We start from the raw sequence: 25,213 nt of genomic DNA, 5'->3' as shown, positions 1-25,213 counted from the left end.
TGTGTGTGTGTGTGTGTGTGTGTGTGTATGTGTGTGTGTGTAAGAGGTCAGGGTCATGGTTGGAGTTGGGGTATGCTAACAATACTGAAGCAGGTGGGCTTTAGACAGAATTGGTAGGGAACAGTGGTCAGGACTGTTTTTTGGTACAAGCTACACATGTATTGCAGAAAAAACACACTATCTGTGCTATACTATCTATTTTACCAGAGCAATGTTGATTGTTCTTTTCACTATAGCTCAATGAACAGTTATGGAGCCACACCCAAATAAAAGTCATATAGTTAGAGGTCACATATATATTTTATTTTTTTTGTCAGTAAAATAAATAATTTCCATAATTTTGTAAACATGTATTACCATTTGCAGATCATTTTTGTTGACAAAGGCATAGGTAAACAGGTTGCACATACTTTATAGTTACATATTAACATACAGGACTGAGTTCTTTGGTAAATAATAATCTGATTCTCTGAGTGCTTACGCATACAAATTGTAATAGTTAAGTGATTTAATAAATAAAAAGCTGTTTCGTGTGACAACGGGGGATACTCATGTCGGTAGTGGTTATAATTATGCAATTTATTATTGAGAATTCATAAGCATTTGAGCGGCTGATCATGTTTCCTTAATTATTTCATGATTCACCTGGATGTTATTAATAATTAATGTCCTAATAAGAATTCATTTCAGTACAATGTTCTGTGTTTTAGTAGCATCTTCTTTTTTCACAATCAGTCTATTACAGTGGAAACTTTTTTTAGATCTTTATTGTGAAAAGGCATGAACAAACCACATGTCTTCAAAGAAAAAAATCTAATAGGGTAGTTGCATACAGAAGACAAGAATAAACATAACAAAAATGACAATACATTAAAGTAATCAAGTATACAACAAAGGTCTAGGGCTTTTTGAATACATCTTATATTTCAATTGTGCTTAAAAGTGAAATTTTAATTATTATTATTATTTCATTAATTTAAGGGCTAAATAAAGTCATTGTGAAATACATAAAAGCACAGTGGGCATTTAACACATGGGTTTGACAGGAGAATCAAACAGTGTTCTCGCGAGAGTTGTTTGTACTATGTTTACTAGCACTATTTATTAGCAGCAGTCTCCCTCTACCGTCACTGTTCTACCAAGCGAGTGTTCAGTAACCGCGCTGCTGGGAGGAGGCATTACCGACATTTCGTGTTTGACAGCCGGCTGGAGACACCTCTGCTTCAGGAAACATTTTAACTCGCCCACAAACCACAGTCCGGTGACGCTGTTTTGCTCTCTTAGCATACTGAGAAGAAGAAGAAAGAAAAACAAAGTCATCGGCTCGGGTTTGCTCCGCAGCGGTAGCCAGGTAAGACAGAACCGAAACAGTAGTACCGAGTTTTTAATGAATATCAGCTGTCGGTCTTGTATTAGCTTTCATCTATTAACCCAGTGCAAGCTGCCAACCCATGTAGCTCGTGCAGTTTTAACAAGATTTACCTCGTGCACGACTGATGCGATGCCCTTTAATCTTTGCCTCATCAACGGTAGCCATGGTTACTCACAATTTTTCCAGAACCAGTACCACGTCAGACTATGTACGTGCGTTTCTCCAACACCAAATCCCGTATACTGTTTGTGCAATTTAAGGTTCGTTTCTTTATTATTAAAACTACATAGCTTTTGAAATATGTTTTGGTATCAAGCTTGAATCAAAAGGCGTAGTTTGTCTTATCGGCATGTAGATATGCTCTGAAAAATAATTAGTTCGAGTGAAATTGTATTGTAACTTGCTCAATATATAGGGTACTACCACAAGCGTGTAGGAATAGCATATTACACACATACATACACACACAGGCATATGTTTTCCGATAAAGAGACATTACATTGTTACGAGAATACATTTAATTGTGCGACATACTGTTTTCTCTTTGGGGGGTGATTAACACGGCAGGATATGTTATAGCTGGAGAGACAGTTCGGGCAATCGATGTGTGACGTGCCTCAATGGCTAGACGCATGTGGCCACTGTGTGTTGTTGGTGTCTTCTTACGTCCACTTTATCTGTCTCTATGTCTCTCTCACATACATGAAGACATACAGCAGGCTTTTAAATGTGCATGTTCTGGTTTGCAGAGGACGATTGATTATTTCCTGCAAAAGTGTGCATGCTCTTTGTGGTTACATGCTTTATTCACAGCAGATTATTATACTGAGGCCTTTCTAATATTTCTAACTATCTCCAAATGGTTCTTATTGTCTAACTCAGCATCTTTACCCAGTCGCAGGCATTATTGAGCTTTTATCACATGATATTCTAACTAGTGGTAATATTGTTGATTTACAAGGTGCTGACAGGGCATTTTTGTAAATTGTAATTTGGGTAATGTCTATTTTTTTATCTCTAATATTTTATGCATGCCTCTTAATTCATATCTTGCTCTCTTTGGCTCTGCTGTAACTCAGTGGGACGAATAAAGGTATTCTGATTTGTATGCCAGCCTGTAGTAGGATGCAGTTAAATATCAAAATAATTGTGTTCTTTCAAATAGCATATTATGTTTAATGTCTCCAGTATGTCTGTCTGATGGCAGATCCGATCTCCACCGGTGTTGCACATTGCATAACAGTCAGGGCTTTCATGGAGCTGCATGTTGGCTGAAGCCAGTGGATAGATAAGCTGAAGAGAAGATGATTTGTTAGAGTCCCTGTTTGTGTGGTTAAAACAAAGTGGCCCTTCTCCCCTCCCTCTCAGCTGCTGCACTTCGCTGTAGCCTGAATTTATTGCCTCTGTAAGTCATAACAGTTAATGCAGTCTTGGCAGCGGGCAGTGCACATTCCCTATCTGCATTCTCAGTGGAATGACTGCCAAAGTGTAATCGATGCTGCAGGTTTTACTAATTTATTAAAAGTTGTATTTGCATGCAATTTCTCTAGGAGGGATACTTTCTTTAAGTGAATTCTGACTCTGCATTTATGCTCTCTCTAGGGAGTAGTCCCACTTAGTGGTTCTGTTTCGTTTGACAAGCTTAGATGATTAAATGATATGGCTGGTGTCATTTTAGAGATGTACTTATTTGGACACATACCCATACCCATTGGATCCTATAGAAGGCTCAGAAATGTAGCAAAACATACACCAATTTCCAGCTCAAACAGGGGTGTATTTATTGAGGACTATTTAACCTTTGGTGCCCTAGTGCGTATTCCTTACAGCTGGACAGTGTTTGTGGTCCATCTGTCAATATGTATACTATTTTATGGAGCATATTAAAATACAGACTTTATCAGCTTGGTTGCTTTTGGAAAAGGTTTACAAATCTTGAATCTATGGAGATGTAACCGGTGTGGTTAAGCGGTCTCTGCGTTGTGTTGATAATGGACGAGACCCGAGCCAGTGTAAAGTTGAGACGATCTCTCACAACAGATAAAATGATCAGTTTTACATGAATTTCCCTCACAGTGACTCCTCACGTGGAACGTTTACAAAAAGGGAAGAGGAAACGTGAGGGACACAATATATAGGAGGGGGGGAGTCCTCACAACAATAAACTCCTGAGCACAGCGACCACACTTCAGAGGTTCCGCCCACTGATCTCCGACCTTGCCAGGTATTTAACATTCAATAAAACGAAGAACACAGAATAAAATAATATAAAACACAGAATTTGTGTGATTATACAAAATTAAGTTAAATAAACCCCACTGCTTATTTACATCTGTTACAGAGACACAAACAGATATATCCCACTCCAATAACAGCTCCAATGCATTTGATAATTGATTGTATTTTCATCATATACTGTATATGACATATTGGATTCTGTTGCCTATTTTGCAATGTGATATTGCTCTATGCTTGAACACGATGTCAAGTTAGAGTCAACATTTAGTTCACTGGATGATTTTATCTAATATTGATAAGCGTGATCACATAATATCAAAATCTAATAAAAACGGTCTTGCGCATTTAAGCTGATACCATGTCAAAGCATAGTATTAGCAATTCACAGTTTCCAAAGTACACTGTGCTACTGCAGTGGCAGCTTGACTTGTAACCTGCGCAGCCTGTGGGTGGGTTAAGTGTCAGGACAGAAAACAGAGAACAGTTTCATGTTGGAGTGGGCAGAATAAAGACTGCATGGGCGATTCTCCATATTAACATTCTGCCATTATATGGAGCCAGACGGCCCCTCAGTCATAAAGGATGTTACATTTCTGCTGTCAACCAGCAATGCCTGTAATGATGTCAATTCAGGCCACACACCAAAAGAGTTAGATAACAATAAAAACTCTACAATTCCAGACATATGCTACAGTTTCCTAAGATGAAAAATACAATATTTTGTATAATCTTACATTACATGTCACTTGTTAGACGCTTTTATCCAAAGCAACTTACATACTCAATACTGTGGGCAATCCCCACAGGAGCAATTTGGGGAAAAGTGTCTTGCCCTGGGACACAACGACATGCTGACCAGTGTTGGGTGTAACGCGTTACAAAAGTAACGGAGTTACAGTAATATATTACTTTTTGCTGTAACGAAGTAATGTAACGCATTACTAATGAAATGTGGGTAATATATTACCCGTTACAATGCTCAGTAACGCAGTTACAACACATTTTAACCCGAAATTAAATGGTGTTTTGTTTTTTAAGAAATGTATTAACATAGCGAGACATTCCGACACCGGACAAATTGTGCGGGTCGATTAGTAAACCTGGTGTTTACCCTTCAGGCTTCGCGTCGAGATCTTCGGGGAAGTTGAACGTTATGCAACCATTCAAAAAAGAGAACGTAGCGAAAAATAAAAACAACAAATTGTGTCAGGTGCGCGTGACCTGCTCCGCTGCGCGTGCATCATTTCCAAAGTGCTTCCACAGCAGTGACACACATCTGATCTGTGGATAATCATTTATACGAAAATGGTTAAAGCAACCATCACTAAACGCCAGCAACACTGCATCTACTGCAGACAGTAGCAACAGGTCAGATGCGGACATCACGTTACCCTCCGTTGTGGACACTAGCTTACTCCCGCCTGACTCACCAGCCCCGGAGCAGCAGTCTTCGTCGCCCGAAACTACGCCGCCCCTCTGCGGCCCGCAGGTGCCAGGTATATCTAAACAACTACCCGCCTGTACAGTGGGGTAAGGCGGTCATTTTGCAGCTTGTGGTATAAAAATAGACAATGGCTAGAATATTCATGTGAAAATAGTACCATATTCTGACATGCCTGTAGAAATGTTGGGTCAAAAATAATGCATACAATAGCCATACTTGTCAACCCTCCCGATTTTCGCGGGAGACTCCCGATTTCATTGCCCTCTCCCGGTTTCCTCTCGGGGTCATATTTCTCCCGCATTTCTCCCGATTTCTGACAAAATCTGATTTAAACACGACTGTTTCCACTCCGACTTTAATACAGCTACACCATTGTTTGGTTTCCATGGTAACACGTCTCTTTAGTAGCGCGCGCAACTCAAAGTCTGAGAGGGTGAGGCAGATATTCACAGAAAACAGAACAAGAATCAACAACTACTCTACTCTCTGCTCACTCCTTTCCTGTAAAATACAGGTCCAACCCACACATATGCTCCATCAAGGATGGTGCTACAGGCCGCAAGGCAGTGCACTTACAACTACAATAAGCATGTTAATGTTAATCTAACAGCTCCGGCGATCCACTAGCACCGCCCCCCCCCTCCAATTTTGCATTTTGAAATGCTCCTGATTTCTGAGGTCTAAAGGTTGGCAAGCATGACAATAGCACAGATGCCTTCACCACGAATGGCTACAAAAATATCTCATATCCCAAGCTTATTATCAACGAGCTGATGTTGCAGCTGAAATGTTCTCCAGGTCACAAAGTCAACCTCACATAATGATGTGATACCAGTTTTCAAGCACAGTAAATATTCTCTTCCCATCGTATATGATGGGACCAAGGTGATGATGTAGTAGGCTACATGGTTTTAATAATACTTTTGCCTTTCAATGTTTGCCATTTCAAACCATGAGCATGGTTTAAATAATATTTGCCTTGATTTACAATATGTTAACCTTCATTATAGTCCTTGACAGCGGTCTGTACTGCTGTATTAACAACATGTCACATGTTAAGAATTTACAATCAGAATCGAGTATTCAACGAAGCCCTGTAATACAATTTGTTAGTAGCCTTAAGGGCCTACACAGTTGTTATGCTACCACATCGCCCTTCACTGGATGCATAATGAGCTGCACTAAACTACATTTTAGCATTTAAAATACCTAGCTATTCTTTTGCGGTTATTTTGGTGAAAGTAACTAAAAAGTAACTAAAGTAGTGTAACTCATTACATTTCAGAGACAGTAATATTGTAATGTAACTTATTACTTTCAAAAGAGAGTAATGAGTAATATGTAATATATTACATTTTGGAAGTAACTTGCCCAACACTGATGCTGACTGGCTGCAGTGGGGTTTGAACCTATGACCACCTGATCCGAACACCAACTGTGCACTGCACCACACGCCTCCCTTACAAAACAAAACATTGCACCACAATAGCCTTCTGTTTCTATATTTCAAGTCACTTAAGAATCAAAATACTATACAAAATAAGGGAATCTACGTTTACACCTCCTTCTGACTCCTGAAACCAGAGGGCTACATGTATGTGCACTTCATCTGACGTGTATTTACAGTTTATTGGTAGTGGCAGGACTGATCAATTGCCTAATCATTAAGGGAAGTAGTTGGCTTAGCTGTCATCGTTTTTGCTAATGGGTCTCCTAAATGAATCAAAGATGATAAAGCTGGATGGATTCCAAGGAAAGGGAACAACTCGACTTTAGACCTCTTCTGTTTACTTTTCCCTTGCACACAACAACAATTTTCGTTTAAGAAAAGTTTTCAAGAGGTTTATTAAATAATCTCTGTGTTAAAGATCAGTTTGAAAGCTTTTTTTGGCTGGGTTATGGGACAATGCATTTTGTCAAAAGATATATGTGTCCAGTTGACCCCATCGTGTCGCCCTTTTATGGATCAGGTTTTATCCTGAAGAATACATAATAAGAAAGTCCATATTGGACTCAGGTTCTCTCTCCCATCAAAGGTCAGCACTGTCCGTGTGCAAGTGCCGTGAAAACAACCCTTGACATTTAGAAAGATAGGATTATTCTCTGCAACTACATGAAAACAGAGTTCAGGATATGGATATGAAGCTTCTGTTCAGTTTGGTTTGATGGTTTCAGTCTCGGACAGTGTTCCCACAGCTCGCAGTGTAACATGTAGGCCTATGCAATATAGTGCTCTCAAAAACCAAAATGAAAACATTATGTAGTCAATTGTAGAGTGTTTATTGTCTGGGTAAGTAAATTAGGTTTCAGACACGAAACAAAAAAATGGAAACTTTGATTTTAATTAAATCTATTATGTCAACAGATTTAGTTGAAATAAATACTTTTAAGTGAAAAATATTAGGTTCAACTTAATATTATTGCTTTCAACAGTTATGGAAATTTGTTGACAACCTTTCAGTTTTTTAGTGCAGCCTTGAGGTTATTTCCGACTTTCAGACATTTTGAGTTGTTCTGATGTATTTCAGTTAAGGACTACTCAATATCTCCCTGTATGAGTGTTTATTTCTTTTTATTGCTGTTCGTGCGAAACATAAGATGGCCGTACTGCAAAATGTAAAATTCCAGTGATTTCCCCGCCCCCCTGCTGTCTGTCTGTCACAGAGGAGCTGAAACGCTTCACTGGTTTGATGTACTGTATATATTACACTGTGTTACAGCTCGTTTTCACTCTGCAAGCCTTTCTCTACATATCTGTTGGGATAAGCTACTCTGACTTTACTAACAACTTACAGTGCCTTACTTTGGATTCAAAGCAGTAAAGCCAATCATTGGGAATAATCATAGCACATACATACATTTCCTTTCAAGGCATTCCTCTAAATTAAGAAATTGAAACATTGTAATATAGGGAAGTTACTGGAAACTCAATCAAAATATAGAATGTTTTATCAGACGAGCTAAGCGCCTTAATTGAATAGAAAACTAATTGTATATTTTGTGCAATACTATTGAAATTTGCCAAAGAATGTGCAACTTAAAGTTGTGAAATGTGGAATTGTACCTATAATCAATCAATAATTTTTTTAAATAACTGTTCTACTTCTAACATGGACAGTGAAACCCAGTGTATAGAGCCTAAACTGCTTCCTGCACCATCCAGTCTTTCCTCTGTCTACTGAAGAGTGGCACAGTCACTAATCCCCTGAGCCTTTCAACTCTCCCATTTTGTTGTTGGAGCTTATTTCATCTTTCAAGGTGATTTAAATGTTGTTTCTATATTTAGAATACTCCAAAGTTGCAGGTGTCGGGACATATTTAAAAAAAGCTGGAGCAGATAACAGAAAATTGTCAAAGCTGATGACACAAATACATTTCAGGTATCATTTTAAATTGCTGCTCTAGCTGTTTAATTATTTTTTTTATATTTCTCTAGTTCTCTACCTGTGTTTTTAATTCTTGTTTTTATGCACCACGAAACCAAGTCAAATTCCTTGTACGTGTAAACCTACCTAAACCTGTATCTGATTCTGATTCTGAATATATGCAGTAACCTGCAAATTAGACTTTTAAGGAACATTGGTGTGCACAATATTATAATGATCAACAATGTAGGGAAGGCTTATCCTTCTTTATCCTTCATTATCTGCCACCCCTGACCTCACTCATTCAATTACAATCTTTTGACAAAGAAGGTATTCTTGAGGTGTTCCAGTCTGGTTTAAAGACAATGTTATAGCACTGAATCTGCACTTTGAAAAGGTCTCAACAATCTCTTATTATCTCTAGGGATTCCACCATTCTTATGCTTTTTGATCTCACAGCTGCACTCGACACAGTAGACCATAGAATCCTCATCTCTCGCCTGGAGCTCTGTGTTGGCATTAAAGGTACTGCTCTGGAGGGGTTCAGGTTTGACTTTTCTGACACAAATTGTTCTGTCATCCTTGATGACTCTGTTATCCATCAGTGCCTCTCCATTGCGGTCCCTCAGGGTTCTATTCTTGGGCCAATGCTTTTTCCATTTGAATGCTCCTCTTTCTCAGATAATACTGCATCTCATTCTGATATTTGGACCCAGTGGTGCAGGTGATCTCCCTCATACCAACCCTTATTGCCTAGAACCTACACAATCTAATTGTGTAAATAGACAGTAATGTTTTACTAAACATACTAAGTAATTAGATTGCTTTTAAAATGTTATTATTCATTAAATGGGCTAGCTTCAACCTTTTTTCTTACCCTATACGAGAACATTTCGATCAGGTCCGCTGACCAGTTGCTTATGTTTGTTCCAATGGTCAAGGTTGGAGCAATGGTGAGATAGTGGGTGTTTCTCAATGTCGAGTAAAGCTGCTCCAGAGCCACTATCTCAAGCATACGTCATCGAGTGCCACCGAAGGACTGTTCCAATGTCCAGCATACTTGGAATTTTACCGAGCCCGGCGTACTTCGTAGCGAGAAACTTCGAGGCTGCACGTGTGTAGACTCTGTGGTCTTAAAATCCCCACAATGCTTTGCGCACGGACCAATTTCCCCAAATCTGTGGCGGAAAATGTAAGGCAGGGCCTCTCATATGACGCACACCTGTTAGCCTTTTCCACTCTTCGTTTTCCGAATGCCAGGAAGTATTCTTGCCTCGCTTCTGAAGCAAGTGACTCGGAAGACTCCATGTGCCACCAAGCAAGCGTACTCGACATTGAGAAACACCCAGTTTCTTAGTATTTGGGAACCATGCCTTTTAAACACATCTTCACTTTAGTATTTCCTTTTAGGTTTTGTTTGTTTATTGTGTTGTGTCTTTGAACAGCTCATCGGTCAATTGTTGTTGTTTTTTAATATACTTTATAAATACATTTGAATTGGATATAGATAGTGGAAGCAACTATTTACAGGTCTTTTAGGAAATCCATAAAATAAACACTCACATTTTTTGTGTACTATTTTTCTGTAAAAGAGCTGGTTTTCAAATGTATTGATACATGTGTAGCTGTATAGTGTCTTCCAGTGATATTGACTTCTCTTTCCAGTGTTTTATCCTAAGAGACACATGACTTGTGCCCGCCCCCAGTGAAACCAATCCTCCTCTGATCTTCATACACAAATTCCTCAGTCTAATTTGAGAAGTGACACACTTTCTCCCACCCAGTCTAAGGCCCCTCCACTCAATCTCCCCCTCTGCCTTCCACTCTTATTTCCTCAACCCCTGGGATTCCTCCTCGTTCTACCCCCATCTTTTTTGTGTTCATCTATTATTTTCTCTTTTCTCAGGGACCACCTTCAAAAGTTATCCCAGGTTAAAGTTGCGCAAGTACATTAGTGATTTTAAAGGAATAGTTCAAGATTTTAAGAAACACATTTAAATATTATAATATATATTTTTTTCAGCTTTGACAAAAAGTGTTGTCAATGGTATGCTCACTACAGAGAACACTTATGATTTATTCAAAAAACCAATGCTATTGAGTGTTAGTTAGAGACATTTAGTGATATGTGGTTAGTACGGAGCCCTGGAGGGTTCATAGAGAGAAAAATAAATAAAAGGTGGCCACGTTTTACTTTCATGTCCGCACGAGTTAATAAAGCGTGCGAACGAGAAAGTAAAACGTGGCCACGTTTTATTTATTTTTCTCTCTATGAACCCTCCAGGGCTCCGTAGGTTAGCTTAGCTTAGCATTTTCTGTTTTGGAAGCAAGGGGAAACAGACTAGGGGTGTTTCTCAATGTCGAGTACGCTTGCTTGGTAGCACATGTCTTCCGAGTCACTTGCTTCAGAAGCGAGGCAAGAATACTTCCTGGCATTCGGAAAACGAAGAGTGGAACATGCGAGCAAGTGTGCAGGTGTGCGTCATATGAGAGGCCCCGGCTTACATTTTCCGCCACAGATTTGGGGAAATTGGTCCGTGCGCAAAGCATTGTGGGGATTTTAAGACCGCGGACTCTACATATGTGCAGCCTCGAAATTTCTCGCTATCAAGTACGCCGGGCTCGGTAGAATTCCAAGTATGCTGGACATTGGAACAGTCCTTCGGCGGCACTCGATGACGTAGTGTGCTTGAAATAGTGGCTCTGGAGCAGCTTTACTCGACATTGAGAAACACCCTAGGTGTAGGTTGGTACTAGGTGTAGCACTACACCTGTAGCACTACACCTACCAACATCTCTAAAGCTTACGTTGCTTGTTTTGCACCGGCAGCTAAATACACTTTTGTGCTTTTTCAATCAATAGTCCCAAGCCTTAAATTGTATTTATTTATTTACAAACCTGTTATCAAAAAATGGCATTTCCAGAGACAGAGCAACATTAGTATTCATGTCTGTCTGTCTGCTAAGTGTGTAATGACTCTCAAAATCCACAGTTTGGTTTAATTTAGTTTGGTCGTGGATATTATCAAGGTAATGTTACTGTTACTGTCAAAACAGCTGCCTGCTGCTCTTGCTTCTGTTGCTGGAAATAAGGTTGATGAGAGTGGAGTTTGCTGGCTGTAAAACATAATACATGAATTTAAAGAGACCAAAAAGTAGAGCCAAGAGGAACTGCATAGTTGCTGATTACTCAAAAATAAAAACAACAGACATATTGCATATAAATATTATGGCGCATTTCCACTACAGCGCGGAGCTCACTTTAAGCGTGCCAAGCAGTGCGGGGCCCGATCTTGGTTGCGTTTCCACTTAGCGTAGTACCGGCTAGCGGGTACTATTTCCAGATTTTCTGGCCCCATAAAATCGAGGTTCTTTCCGGGCCAACAAACAGGGCTGAGTATGCTAAACTAGAGAGAGTATGGCAAGGGGGCTACAACTACAACAAGATGAACATATATGACCGTGATTGAATTGTAATACACGTTTCAAAATGTTGCCAAAGTAACAACATACTGATACCGGTTAGTAAAAACCATGAATTAATGCTTTGACAAGTCTGCAGACAGACGGCAGGCGAAAAACCTTTTAAAATGCATGTTGTCTGAATGGAGATCGGCTAAGCTAACGCAGTATGCTCCGACCGTCCACACTCACAACAACGGCCTACAGACATAAATAAACCAGCGACTGTATTCGCCATGACACAGACAGTCTGTGGTTTGTACTTGTTTAACTTTTGTCTAGTTTCTGAACAGATATGAGGAGCTGTGAGCTCTGAGTGCTAACAGCTAACGGCTGATGTTGTCTTTCTGGGGTTCTCATTGAAGATGACGTCATGGCTCCGCCTACACTGCGTTACTATAGATACTACCCCAGTTCCTAAACTGTAATGGAAATGCGCCATAAAGTGAGCCAGTCCTAACAAGGCCTAACAAGGCCTAGCCATTCTGAGTGAGGCCGAGCGAGGCCGTGTAGTGGAAATGCGCCATTACAGTCAGTGAAATTCTGGGGATTTGTGCAAAAGTGGGGACAAAACAAATCAGATTCCTAAACTGAAACTCTTTATACCAGTTTTATACCCATTCATAAAATAGGTTTGAACATCAAATAATCATATAGCCTTCAATTATATATCAACTTGTTATGGCATGTAATCCCAGCTTGAGGTACTGCTCAGTATTCAATGTTAACATCTGTATCCACCCACCTTAAAATGTCTCACTATTTGGCATTCACTATCTCATTTTAAATAAACCTCCATGCAGTTTTCATGTAGGAGGACTGAGCATCTGTCAAATCAAGGTATACTGTATATATTTTAACTTTGATTTAAACAGATACATTTAAACAGAGTAGGAACAAGCTTTCCACTGGCTCCTCACCAGTTCCATCCTCTCCTCTCCTTTCATCTCCTCTCGTTTTCCAGCATCCTTTTTCTTTACTTCCCAGCAGCCTCACTCTCCCTCCTCTCTTTCACCTTCTCACCGTTGTTCCCGCCACGCAGCTGTCACTGCTATAAATAATTACGATGCGCACACACACACACATACACCCTTCCATGAAAAACATCTTTCCTTCTTCCATGCATTCCCTCCCCCTTCCCTCTATCCTACATGAGATCCTCCCTTGATTTTCACGTGGATAACACCTCATATCAAAGCCTGGAATTTAAGAGTTGTTTATGTCTTACAACTAGAATTCAAAACAGTGTGTTGGAACATCTCTGGGTCCAGTGGCGGATTTAGGATTGTAGGAGATCCGGGGCTTGTGCTATTTTTTACAAGTGGGGGGTGGACCGAACATCCTTTAGGGGGGTCGTCGCCTCCTCTAGGGGGGTCCGGGGGCATGCTCCCCCGAGAAGATTATTTTTTTTAAATATTGAAGTCAAAAGCATCAATCTGGTGCTGCAACATTAACCCTACCTTAATAATACCTTAAAGCGGACGAAAGGCACTGGAGAACACTTATTCATTAACACCCTTTAATGAAGCAAACTAATGCCTTAACTCATTCAAATATAGTCGTTCACTTATTTCGATGAAACGAATGTGCGTAGAGTTTTAAAGGATTCGGATAGTCTCACCTTGATTCTGGTGCATTGCTTATCGTTTTATAGATCTATTCTCATCCACCATCTTTGTTTGTGACGTAAAGAGTGTAAGAGTCACAGCCAATCGGAGTCTGATTCAGAGGGTTGCCTGTCAGTTCTGTTGCTATGGTTCCGTTGTTATGTGTACTGAAACGAGAGCCGGTATAATTCCACGCGCGAAAACAAAATAAAAATTGGAATACGTTATTTTAGTGTCTTAAAAGTAGACTGAGGTATGAAGGGTTAACGTTACATCTTAGGATAATTTTTAGTCATGTTCTGTATACATACTAACTTATAAGGGGGCATACATAGTGTGGTTACTCCATGTTTACTAGCTATAACATTAACGTTACATCACTCTTTTTCACTTCTTACTCAGTCAGCCAGGGTGCAGATATCACCATTTGCCGGTTATTCACCTTAACGTTAGAAAACCAGCAAAGTAACTTTTCAAATAAGATTCACAAACCTGAAACATAATCCATTTCTTCACTGCTGGTGATGACATTGTTGTCAGCTGCTGATACTGCTGCTGCTGCTGCAGCTTGTGGCGCCTACTTCGATGACAATAACTTTCTAATATCCATAACTTTATAGGCTATTAGCTTAAAATTCGTCAGGCACTAGGAAGGATCACGTCTTCTTCAGGGCAGGGAAGGCTACACAGTACGCAGGCTACTGTCCCGCAGCGGCTGCCTCTCTGGTGGACTCCGGTACTGCACATTACTCCCGAGACGTTTTCAAAAAAAAAAAAAAAAATTCTTTTTTAAGTGAAACACTAGGGGCTTTTCAGAAAAGATCCAGGGCTTGAGCCCAAGTAGCCACCCCCTAGCGCCGCTACTGGCTGGGTCTTTTCAATCTTTGATTTTCATTTGTTCCACTGTTTTTTGATACTTCCAGAACATACAGGGCTCAGCAGTTAGCTCATTTCCCTCCTGTAGTGAATTACATACGACGAGAGCCCCTCGTGTTGCCCACAGCTGAATTTTGCTTTACTGAGCCGGTGCAAAAGGGCATCTGAGTCCACATTCCCAGACCTTTAAGTTCGTCCAGTGCTACAGACGTGTCTCCACTGTGCATCATAGTTTGAATAAGCAGTTTAATTGGTGTGAGAGAAATTGGTTTCTATTATGTTTCATAAAGTTTTGCAGTCGTAGTAGTAGTTGTTCATTTGCTGCCCACATACAAGAAACAACCTTTTCCGCCACAAACCAGGAGCCTGAATCTTTAAATGGATGGAAAACGAGACGATTGCATTCAAATAAAAAAGTAAAATTAAATGAAACTGTAATTTACTCAACATCAACATCACAGATGAAATGTGAAATAGAAATTAAATGAGGCCACTCCACCCAGCCATATCAATACTCATATTGCCCGAGGCACGGGCCGAGGAGGTGGAGTTGCAGCAATCTTTGACTCAAGTTTACTTATCAATACTAAACAAAAATTCAATTATACCTCCTTTGAAAGCCTCGTTTTTAGTCTTACGCATCCGACCTGGAAAACTGTGCAGCCAATCTTATTTGTTACAGTGTACCGTGCACCAGGTCCTTATTCAGAATTCTTATCAGAATTCTCTGAGTTTTTATCAGCTTTGGTTCTTAAAACAGATAAAGTAATTATCGTAGGTGACTTTAATATTCATGTTGACGATGATAAAAATAGCCTTACTGTTGCATTTAACTCTATATTAGATTCTGTTGGTTTCTGTCAGAGTGTAAATAAACCAACCCACTGCTATAATCACACTCTCGACCTTGTTCTGACTTATGGTATTGAAATTGAGCAACTATTAGTCGAACCGCATAATCCTGCTTTATCCGACCATTTCTTAGTAACTTTTGAAGTACTGTTACTAGACTACAAAGCATTAGCCAAAAGCTCCTGCAGCAGAAACCTATCTGTTAGTGCTATAGCCAAATTTAAGGAAGAGATTCCACCAATACTTAACTCAATAGCATGTCTGAATGTAAGGGAGGAAACTTATACAAAATGTACACATCCCCAAATTGATCATGTTGTTGATAGTGCTACAGATGCGCTGCGAATAAAATTAGACTCTGTTGCTCCTTTGAAAAAGAAGAAAATAAAACAACATAGATTAGCTCCATGGCATAATGTCGAAACCTGCAAAATAAAGCAAAAGTCGAGACAACTTGAAAGGATATGGCGTTCCACTAAACTTGAAGAATCTCGTTTAATTTGGCATATTACTCTCAATGAATATAAGAAAGCACTGCGTAAAGCGAGAGCAGCCTACTACTCTTCATTAATAGATGAGAATAAGAATAATGCAAGATTTCTTTTCAGCACTGTAGCCAGGCTGACAGAGAGCCACAGCTCAACTGAGCCTTCTATTCCCATAGCACTCAGTAGTAATTATTTTATGTGCTTTTTTAACGATAAAATTGTTACTCTTAGAAACAAAATCAATGACCTCTTGCCTTTGACCAGTATAGTGTTATCAACAGCTCCCGGAAACGTAAGTTCTAATATTACACTAGATAGTAAACTAGAATGCTTTTCAGCCATAGACCTTGAACAATTAAATTCAATGATTCTCTCTTCTAAACCATCAACGTGTATCTTAGACCCGATTCCAACTAAGCTGTTAAAAGAAGTTTTTCCGTTAATTAGCACTTCTTTATTAAATATTATGAATATGTCTTTATTATCAGGCTATGTTCCACAATCATTCAAAGTAGAAGTGATAAAACCGCTTCTTAAAAAGCACAACCTCGATCCAGAGGTTTTAGCCAACTATAGACCTATTTCTAATCTTCCGTTCCTCTCAAAGATTCTTGAGAAAGCAGTCGCAAAACAGCTGTGTGATTACTTAAAAAACTATGATTTATTTGAAGATTTTCAGTCTGGCTTTAGAACACATCATAGCACAGAGACAGCTCTGGTTAAAGTCACAAATGACATTCTAATAGCCTCAGACAAGGGACTTGTCTCTATTCTTGTCTTGCCCGATCTTAGTGCTGCATTTGATACTATCGACCATGATATCCTATTGCAAAGACTAGAGCACTTAGTTGGCATACAGGGAACTGCTTTAGGCTGGTTTAGGTCCTATCTATCTGAACGCTCTCAGTTTGTACGTGTCAACGATGAATCTTCCATGCAAACCAAAGTTAGCCATGGAGTGCCACAGGGCTCAGTGCTTGGACCTATTTTGTTCACACTATATATGCTTCCGTTAGGCAATATTATAAGGAATAATTCTGTAAACTTTCATTGTTATGCGGATGATACTCAACTATATTTATCAATCAAGCCTGATGAAATTAATCATCTAAATAAAATTCAAGACTGCCTCAAGGACTTAAAAACGTGGATGACCTTACATTTTTTTATGTTAAACACGACCAAAACTGAAGTTATTGTACTTGGCCCGAAGAATCTACGAAACAAATTTTCTAAAGATATACTAACTATGGATGGCATTCATTTGGCCTCCAGTGAGACTGTAAGGAATCTTGGTGTTATATTTGATCAGGATTTATCCTTTAACACCCACATAAAATCAATTTCAAGGACCGCCTACTTCCATCTACGTAACATTGCAAAAATCAGGCATATCTTGCCTCAAAACGATGCAGAGAAACTAGTCCATGCATTTGTTACTTCAAGGCTGGATTATTGTAACTCCTCATTATCAGGGTGTACAAAGAAGTCAGTCAAGTCGCTTCAGTTGATTCAAAATGCTGCAGCTCGTGTACTAACCAGAGTTAGGAAAAGGGACCACATTACTCCTGTTCTGGCTGCCTTACACTGGCTCCCTATAGAACATAGGATAGAATTTAAAATTCTTCTTCTCGCCTACAAAGCCCTTAATGGGCAGGCGCCATCTTACCTTAAAGAACTCATTATACCCTACTGTCCTACTAGGGCATTGCGTTCCAAGAATGCAGGGTTGTTGGTTGTTCCTAGAGTCTCTAAAAGTACAATGGGAGCCATAGCCTTTTCTTATCAAGCTCCACTTTTGTGGAATCAGCTTCCAGTTTGTGTTCGGGCGGCAGACACCCTATCCGTTTTTAAGAGTGCGCTTAAGACCTTCCTTTTTGATAAAGCTTATAGTTAGGGCTGATTAGATTCAGCCCCTAGTTTTGCTGATATAGGCTTAGTTTGTCGGGGGACATCGTACTTCTTCCTTCTCTCTGTCTATACCTGTGTACTCTCATGTTCCGATTAACCCAGCTTCCCCAAATGTCTTTCTTTTTGGTGTCTATATACGCCGGGATCCGGAGTCATGGATGATCCTGCGGTCCTGTGTCATGGATCGCGAGTCCTGGATCTTGAGTCGTGGCTGTGGTCCTGGATCATAAGTCCTGGATGGATATCCTCGTGGATTCATCTTCCTATTATACACACATGCATTTCCAAACATTTGGACTACCTATGTTGCAAATGTATTATCTTTTCAATTTACACACGGCATCTATTGCACGTCTGTCCGTCCTGGGAGAGGGATCCCTCCTCTGTTGCTCTCCCTGAGGTTTCTCCCATTTTTCCCTTTAAACTGTGGGTTTTCTCTGGAAGTTTTTCCTTGTACGATGTGAGGGTCTAAGGACAGAGGGTGTCGTATTGTCATACTGATATTCTGTACAAACTGTGAAGTCCACTGAGACAAATGTAACATTTGTGATATTGGGCTATATAAATAAACATTGATTGATTGATTGATTGATTGATTGAAATTGGTGCATGTCTGTTGTGGAGTAACAGAGGACAGAGGAAAAAAGTGAAGCCGTCTGCAGCGCTGTTGTTACTGTAATGTCTCCAGCTGGAGCTGCACTGTTAGTACTGGCTGAAGTGTTTATCCTCTGTACGCAGGTCTTTTCAAATGAAATAGACTTATGGAGTGAGTTCAATTGTTGGCATAACCACTGGTAGCTGGAACTTGGTTGTAAAGTGCTGTAATATGTGTTGGCTTGTTGACTAGTACCAGACTTTGCCTCTAATCTGCTCGTCTCTTGTTGATTGGATACAATATACACAACATTCATACATTTCATCTTGCAATGATACATATTCGTTTATTAAATTTGAGATGCAGATGAACACAAAATAAAAAAAGTGTGTTTGCTGTACAATATTCGTGTTAATACAGAGGTCAAATATAATTAACAATCCTTTCGAACTGCAGGAATCCATTTTTTAGACTATTCAATGTAACCAGACTCCCATGGAAAAAAGTGGAATTATAACTTGAAGAACACTAAAGAAAATGGGTTAGTTTGTTTGTTTGTTTTATTGTGTATCTTTTGTTTGGGTTCACCAACAATATTCCTAAAGAGGCCCTACTAAGCTTTTTTGGGTGTTCCCTTTCCTGTCCTGTAGTGTGTTATAGGTTGTTTGCATGTATGGGCTCAAAGTCTACAATCTCAAAGTTCCCTCCAGAGGAGTTTCTCTCCAACACACTCACGTAACTCGTGATTCTGCCATTGCTTTTAAATGTGCAACAATGCTTGGAGACAGTTGTCTCCCCACCTGTCAGGTTGGAGGCTCTTGTTTATGTTTTGCAACGTATGGTTGTCATAGTGACAGGATTAGCTTGGAGGTGCTGTAAGGGATAGGGGGCAGCTGTGTGTGTGTGTGTGTGTGTGTGTGTGTGTGTGTGTGTGTGTGTGTGTGTGTGTGTGTGTGTGTGTGTGTGTGTGTGTGTGTGTGTGTGTGTGTGTGTGTGTGTGTGTGTGTGTGTGTGTGTGTGTGTGTGTGTGTGTGTGTGTGTGTGTGTGTGTGTGTGTGTGTGTGTGTGTGTGTGTGTGTGTGTGTGTGTGTGTATAGATACTATCCCTGAACACGCACCCTCCCGGGTTGTATAGAGAATCTATTTTGGTGATGTCACCTTTCTCTGTCCCTCACACACACATTTACACAAACAGGCTGGTAATATTATCAATGGACTTCCAACATGTTTTCCATCATGGACAGTGTGAGTCAAAGTTGATTCCCTATGTTTTTTTTAAATTACACAGATTATTTTTAAATCAGGCCTTGTAAGCAAATCTCTCCCAATATTAACAATACTTCAAGTCCAAAGTATAAATATCCCCTAATAGCTTCACTTTAACATCAAACGATATAGTGGAGATTGCTTTTTTCAAGCTCTTGATATGACATTTTTTCACTAGGATGCATTCACAAACAAACACATGGTTATTTTCATAGAACAGAGATTATTGACTTTGAACCCATAGCCATTCCAGACCACCAACAATACCCCCCTCCCCCCCCCCCCCCCCTCCCAGTATCCCCAACTGTTTTCTTAAACCCAGGATATGCATCAGTCACAAGTCTGAGTCTTTGAAGTGTGGTTCAGACTTAGCAACAATACGGCTATTTGTAGAAATGTCAGTACAGATGAGTTGTATCCTCTTGAGTAATTAATGAGGGCATATAGAACCCGCTGTAAGGATTAGTTGAAAGCATAATACTCAACAGCATAGATGTCAGTAGTCATAGATGAGCCCAGGAGGAAACTGGACCCCACGGCTGTTTCTTTAATTTAATTACTTTGTATTAGGTGCAAGGACACCGAGCGCTGCACTTTCCTCCGGGTTCAACTACCCTCGTAGGCAGTACATTGATTTGTCCTTCAATCTATCATCGTAAACTGAATGTCTTTATTTTTGATATAACTGAAGAACAATGTTTTCTTTTGGTTTAAGTTATTTTCTAATTATGTATGTTTTGCGTGAGTAGTGGACGTAAATGTTACTAACCTCAGTAGTTGGCGACAGAAGCAATATGATAAAGATATCGCTGTGGCTGACAAGTCCACCAGCCCACACTGTGGCAGAGTTAGCCTGGTTCATCACTGTCAGTGTTTTGTCAATATATTTTAAATAACTAGGTTAGCTACGTTTGCATACTAGCTTACAGCAGATCTTCAATAATACCTGAAGGAATCATGTGATCACATTGTTAATATAAGCCGATAAAACGTACATTTTAGGTACGTTTCTAACAATAGTTGGTCAACTTTATAGTCACGGATTATCACCAAGCTCTCCAGTCCAAGCCGTGTGCGTCACTTTTTAGTGTCCCCGTTTCCGTTGTTCCGCAGGGTTTTGTACTTAGCGTTTTGCTTATGCAGCGCTTTTAGTAAACATTGCACATGTGTTGTCAATCTGGTGAAGATGTTTCTCCATTTCCATTTGTGTTTTAATATTTGCATAATTTTTGAAACTGCAACGAGTCTCTCCTAATGGAAGTTAGGGCTGCTCAATTAATCGTATTTTATTCGCAATTACGATTTTGGCTTGCAACGATATGAAAACAACATCGTCGAAATAAAACGATTATTATTTTTTTCTATTTTCTTTTGTATTGGTTTTTCAGTTGAATTAAACTTAAAGTTCAGGGTAATCAACTGTTAAAAGCATACTGTTCAAACATTTTTTCAATAAATGGACGTTTTCAAAGTAAATGGATAATCGTTTTTAATAATCGTGATATCAATTATTGACCCAAATAATCGAGATTATGATTTTTGCCATAATCGAGCAGCCCTAATGGAAGTGTTTTGGGCCACCGTACATTTTGCTTTATAAAAAACTAAAATCTATCGGCTCCTATTTTTAGCTGGAGGATTGAACAATGTTTAACCTTGTAGATAACATACTGGGCGAATTGGTTGTTAAGGACTTCCAACGTTCTATTTCCTTTTAAAACATTTTCCTACAAATTAAATAAATACAAATTAAATTAAGTTAAAAGGTGTTGAGAAGAAAAAAAAAATCCAATACACCAGCGCATGCCAACTATAACTTTCATAAAGTCTCATGGAGTTATTAGGTTTCTCATATACTATAAGGAGATTCATGGCGAGTCACGAGTGCCGCTTGAATCTGTCAAACAGTGTGGCATTTACAAGGGTTTTACTCTGAAGCCTTTTTATAGTTCCCTCATGACCACACACCTGTCTCGGGCTTTGTTGTTCAGCACTGGGGGGCTTTTAACACGTCTGCATGCTGAAAGACAATAACTTTCCCTCCATCACAGTGGAAACTCGGTAATAGAGATTTCAGCGGTTACAGTTGGGTTCCATAACAGATGGAGACAGAGTATTTGTAACAGCAGGACTCTCATTTTAATGATAGACATTTATCCAGGAAACATGGCCTCCAGTTCCAACAAATGCACTAACAAAATAACTTTATTTGAAAAGTTATTATGTCCAAAATGTGTGTTAACACTAGCTTTATTGAAGATGAACTGTAGTGTGTACCATACACTGTCTGCAACAGAAACTTCCCTTTTTCGTGGTGTGAACTTATAACTATAGGAAGTAATGCAATATAACTTGTATATGTCCCACAAAACCCTGAGCCACGATGTGAAGGGTTTCCTCTAAGGAAGTCGGGTGGCATAATGCAAAGAACGGCAAACTAAAAGTCAACATTAACTTGATTTATCTTACTTTTCTTTCCTAATTTAAAAAGAAATACAGGACCTTCTCTTAGGAGACATCTGTTTGTGTCCAGTGTGAAAACCTAAAGTCACCATTGATATATATTAACTTAGATAACAAATGTATTAATTTAAATCAAACCATGATTGTTTCTGAAGCTAGCCCATCACTGCAGGGGCCTGTGAAGGTGCACTAAACGCTTGTGTTATTGGACATTCGTAGGATAACTCATATTGCAGAGAAATCATCAATGATTTAGGATAGATGACAAAGGGTTTTGTACTAAAGGTGTAATAATAGAATAGCCAATGTTTTGAAACACACCCTGTGATGCATATGAATATGACATTTGATATCAAGTAATCCTATCAGTTGTGGTATGTGATAGGGATGGGAATGATTAATAGAATATTCGAAATTATTCAGGTATTCGAATATGAGTTATGAATATTTTTATTGTAAACTTTTTTTTAAATTATAAATAATTCAATGTGTACGACAGTGCCATAGCTAAGTGTGTTAGGTCTAAAGGTGTGTTTTGCTCCACTCACCGGTCCCTCACAGCAGGCAGAGCTGCAGGTGCTGGTCTCTCTCTCGCGTCCGGTTATACTTCACTCGCGTTTATGTCCAAATCCATCAGATCCAGCTAGTTCTAGCTAATGATATGCTGCTGCCCCTCCCTACACGTAGATCACGCAGACTCAAACCTCATCTTATGCCCAAATTCCAGCTGAGAGGGTCTTCTCTACAGCTGGCCTGATTGTGAATTGTCTCCGCACCCGCCTCCCCTGAGTAGACATGCTCATATTCTTAAAGAAGAATGAGTATTGAATGGCTGCATTCTGTGCATAGGCCCTGTTATAGGTTGATGATCTCTGTTGTAATAGGGTTACGTTACCCTAACCCGTTATGTTGTTCGTGTATGATCCCTCTTTCATTTAAAAACCAAGTTATGTTCAAAGCATGAAAGCTGTAGGCCTATAGCTGTCAACTGTTCAAACTGTGATCACCAGTTCAATACATTTGACAAATTCGACTTGGTTTCTATACTTATTTGAACATGTATTTTTTTATTTTTCCAAATTAAATATATATATTTTTTTTTTTGTAAAAATGTCTCCCAATTTTTTTTTTTTTTTTATAGGATATGTACATTTCGGTTAATCGGTTAACCGTTTATTTGGGGGTCGAATATTCGAATATACATTTGCTTTCAAATTCCCATCCCTAGTAAGTGAGCAGTTCAGTGTAACATTTGTGATATTGGGCTATATAAATAAACATTGATTGATTGAGTGTGAGCAGAGCGACGTAGAGAATTGATTTATAGATGAAGATGTGTTCTCAACTGATCAAAGGTACCACATATTCACACATTCATATACAGCATTAAGGGATGTTGGCTCAATTCTGATAGTTGGACTGGTTTTGTGACAACGAGATGGCCATTTAGTTCTAAAGATCTAAAAAAGGGGTTCTCTTGTAGGGTACATTGAGTTGGATCCATGTCCTGCTTTCAGATGTGAAGGAACATTGCATATTGCATTGTTATAACAGAACCAGCTTAAAGCAACACTGACAATCATCTGTGCTGTAGAGCAGCAGGACACTGTCTTGGTGTGGTGTTGAATATTTAATTAGTCTTTTCTGGGAAGCCACCGCCCGCCTACGCAGCTACATCGCTACTAACCCGCATCAGTGTGTGTAGACATCCTGAAGAAGTGTGTATAAATAGCTCCCAAAATACAATATATGAAGAATTCCAGCTTCTAGATATTTATTTTCAAATTGATTTAATGGCACTTATTGTATGTTCATATTTTTCAATACACTTTTTGGTGATGTTTATCTTCCATTTTAGATAAACAGTAAAACTGTTAAATTTATTTATTTATTTTTAGTTCATTTTCCATACGGTATTTTTATAACTCAGACCCATTGACTCACCTTAACATTTAATCCATCTCAGTGAAATAAGCTTGAGCTTTTAAAAATGTGTGAATAAAATATATTTAATTAGTATGATGAATGTGTTCTTTCCAAAATCAAAGGGACATTGTATTTAGTCTTGACCAAAACATTATTTTTAAAACATTAGCACATACATTGCATGTATCTGAAATAAGATGCTATTAGCTAAAAAGAAAAGAAAATTATAAAAATGTACCAAAACAGACGTCAGGCCCGTAATCACAAAAACAAATGTAGAGTTTGATTATATGTGTAGCTTATGTGTGATCAATATTACATTTGTAAATAAATAATTTTGGGGATTTGAGTTGTGCGCCAGTCTTTGATCTACTTTGCTGACACTTCCTACTTCCTCTGTCCTATCATCTCTTTCCTCATCTGATTCCTCCCTCCCTCTGTTCTCCATCACTCTCCTTTAATCACATTACTCTCTCTCCATCCGTCTGTAGAGCTGAGCCGAAGCAGAGCAGACCCTGCCCTCTCTGATCGGAGAGGGAATCACGACCACAGGTCCAGACGCAAAGACTCTCCTCCATCATGCAGAGCTCCGTGCTTCTCCTTTCCCCGGTCCTCCTCCTGTGTCTCCTCATCCCCATCTGCACCTCCCAGAGCGACGGGGACCTCGTCGTGCAGACACGCAGCGGTCCAGTCCGCGGAACTCGCATACCGGTGCCAGACCGAAATCACGTCACCGCGTTCCTTGGCATCCCCTTTGGTGAGGCGCCAGTAGGGAAGCTGCGTTTCCGTCCTGCTGAGCCCAAGCGCTCTTGGACGGATGTGCATGAGGCCAACAACTACCCCAACGCCTGCTTCCAGTATGTGGACATTTCGTTCCCCGGCTTCCAAGGCAGCGAGATGTGGAACCCCAACAGAGAGATGAACGAGGACTGCCTGTACCTGAACGTCTGGGTGCCCTCCTCACCAAGACCTCACAACCTCACCGTCATGGTGTGGATCTACGGCGGAGGTACTGGGTCACGACTCTGACAGGAGGAGATAAGATATAAATTGGTTAGACATTACTCATTGGGTCAGCAGGGCCTCAGGCTGTGCCTTGTTGTAAAGAGGAGAGCATAAAATATAGCCAATTACATTTCTTTATTAGGATCTGCTTGATATGTGTTCACTCATCAACTCTTTGTAAGTAGACGATCTGAAAGTAGTCCTTTCACTCCATGCAGAGAACACATTGGATTCAGTTAAGTTACAGTACCTGTTTTATATATATTATATATTTATATATGTATATTTATATAGTTACAACCGGCCCTTTGAGTGCAACTGTAATTCTAATGTGGCCCGCGAT

The 25,213-nt window shown here is 39.6% G+C and overlaps 1 protein-coding gene across 1 annotated transcript in view; it reads left to right on the top strand.

Annotated features, from left to right (window-relative positions):
* Nucleotides 1-1,126: 1,126 nt before the first annotated feature.
* Nucleotides 1,127-25,213, top strand: part of ache (acetylcholinesterase (Yt blood group)) — a 37,382-nt gene continuing 13,295 nt past the window's right edge. The window contains exons 1-2 of the mRNA XM_079669702.1: nucleotides 1,127-1,351; nucleotides 24,357-24,874. Coding sequence (XP_079525828.1) covers nucleotides 24,445-24,874 — 430 coding nt within the window. The 5' untranslated portion in view covers nucleotides 1,127-1,351; nucleotides 24,357-24,444. The remainder of the gene's footprint in view (nucleotides 1,352-24,356; nucleotides 24,875-25,213) is intronic.

This window comes from Notothenia rossii (assembly GCF_949606895.1).
Source record: "Notothenia rossii genome assembly, chromosome: 3".
In the NCBI taxonomy this organism is placed as follows: Eukaryota; Metazoa; Chordata; class Actinopteri; order Perciformes; family Nototheniidae; genus Notothenia; species Notothenia rossii.
This window is presented reverse-complemented; position numbering and strand designations above follow the sequence as displayed.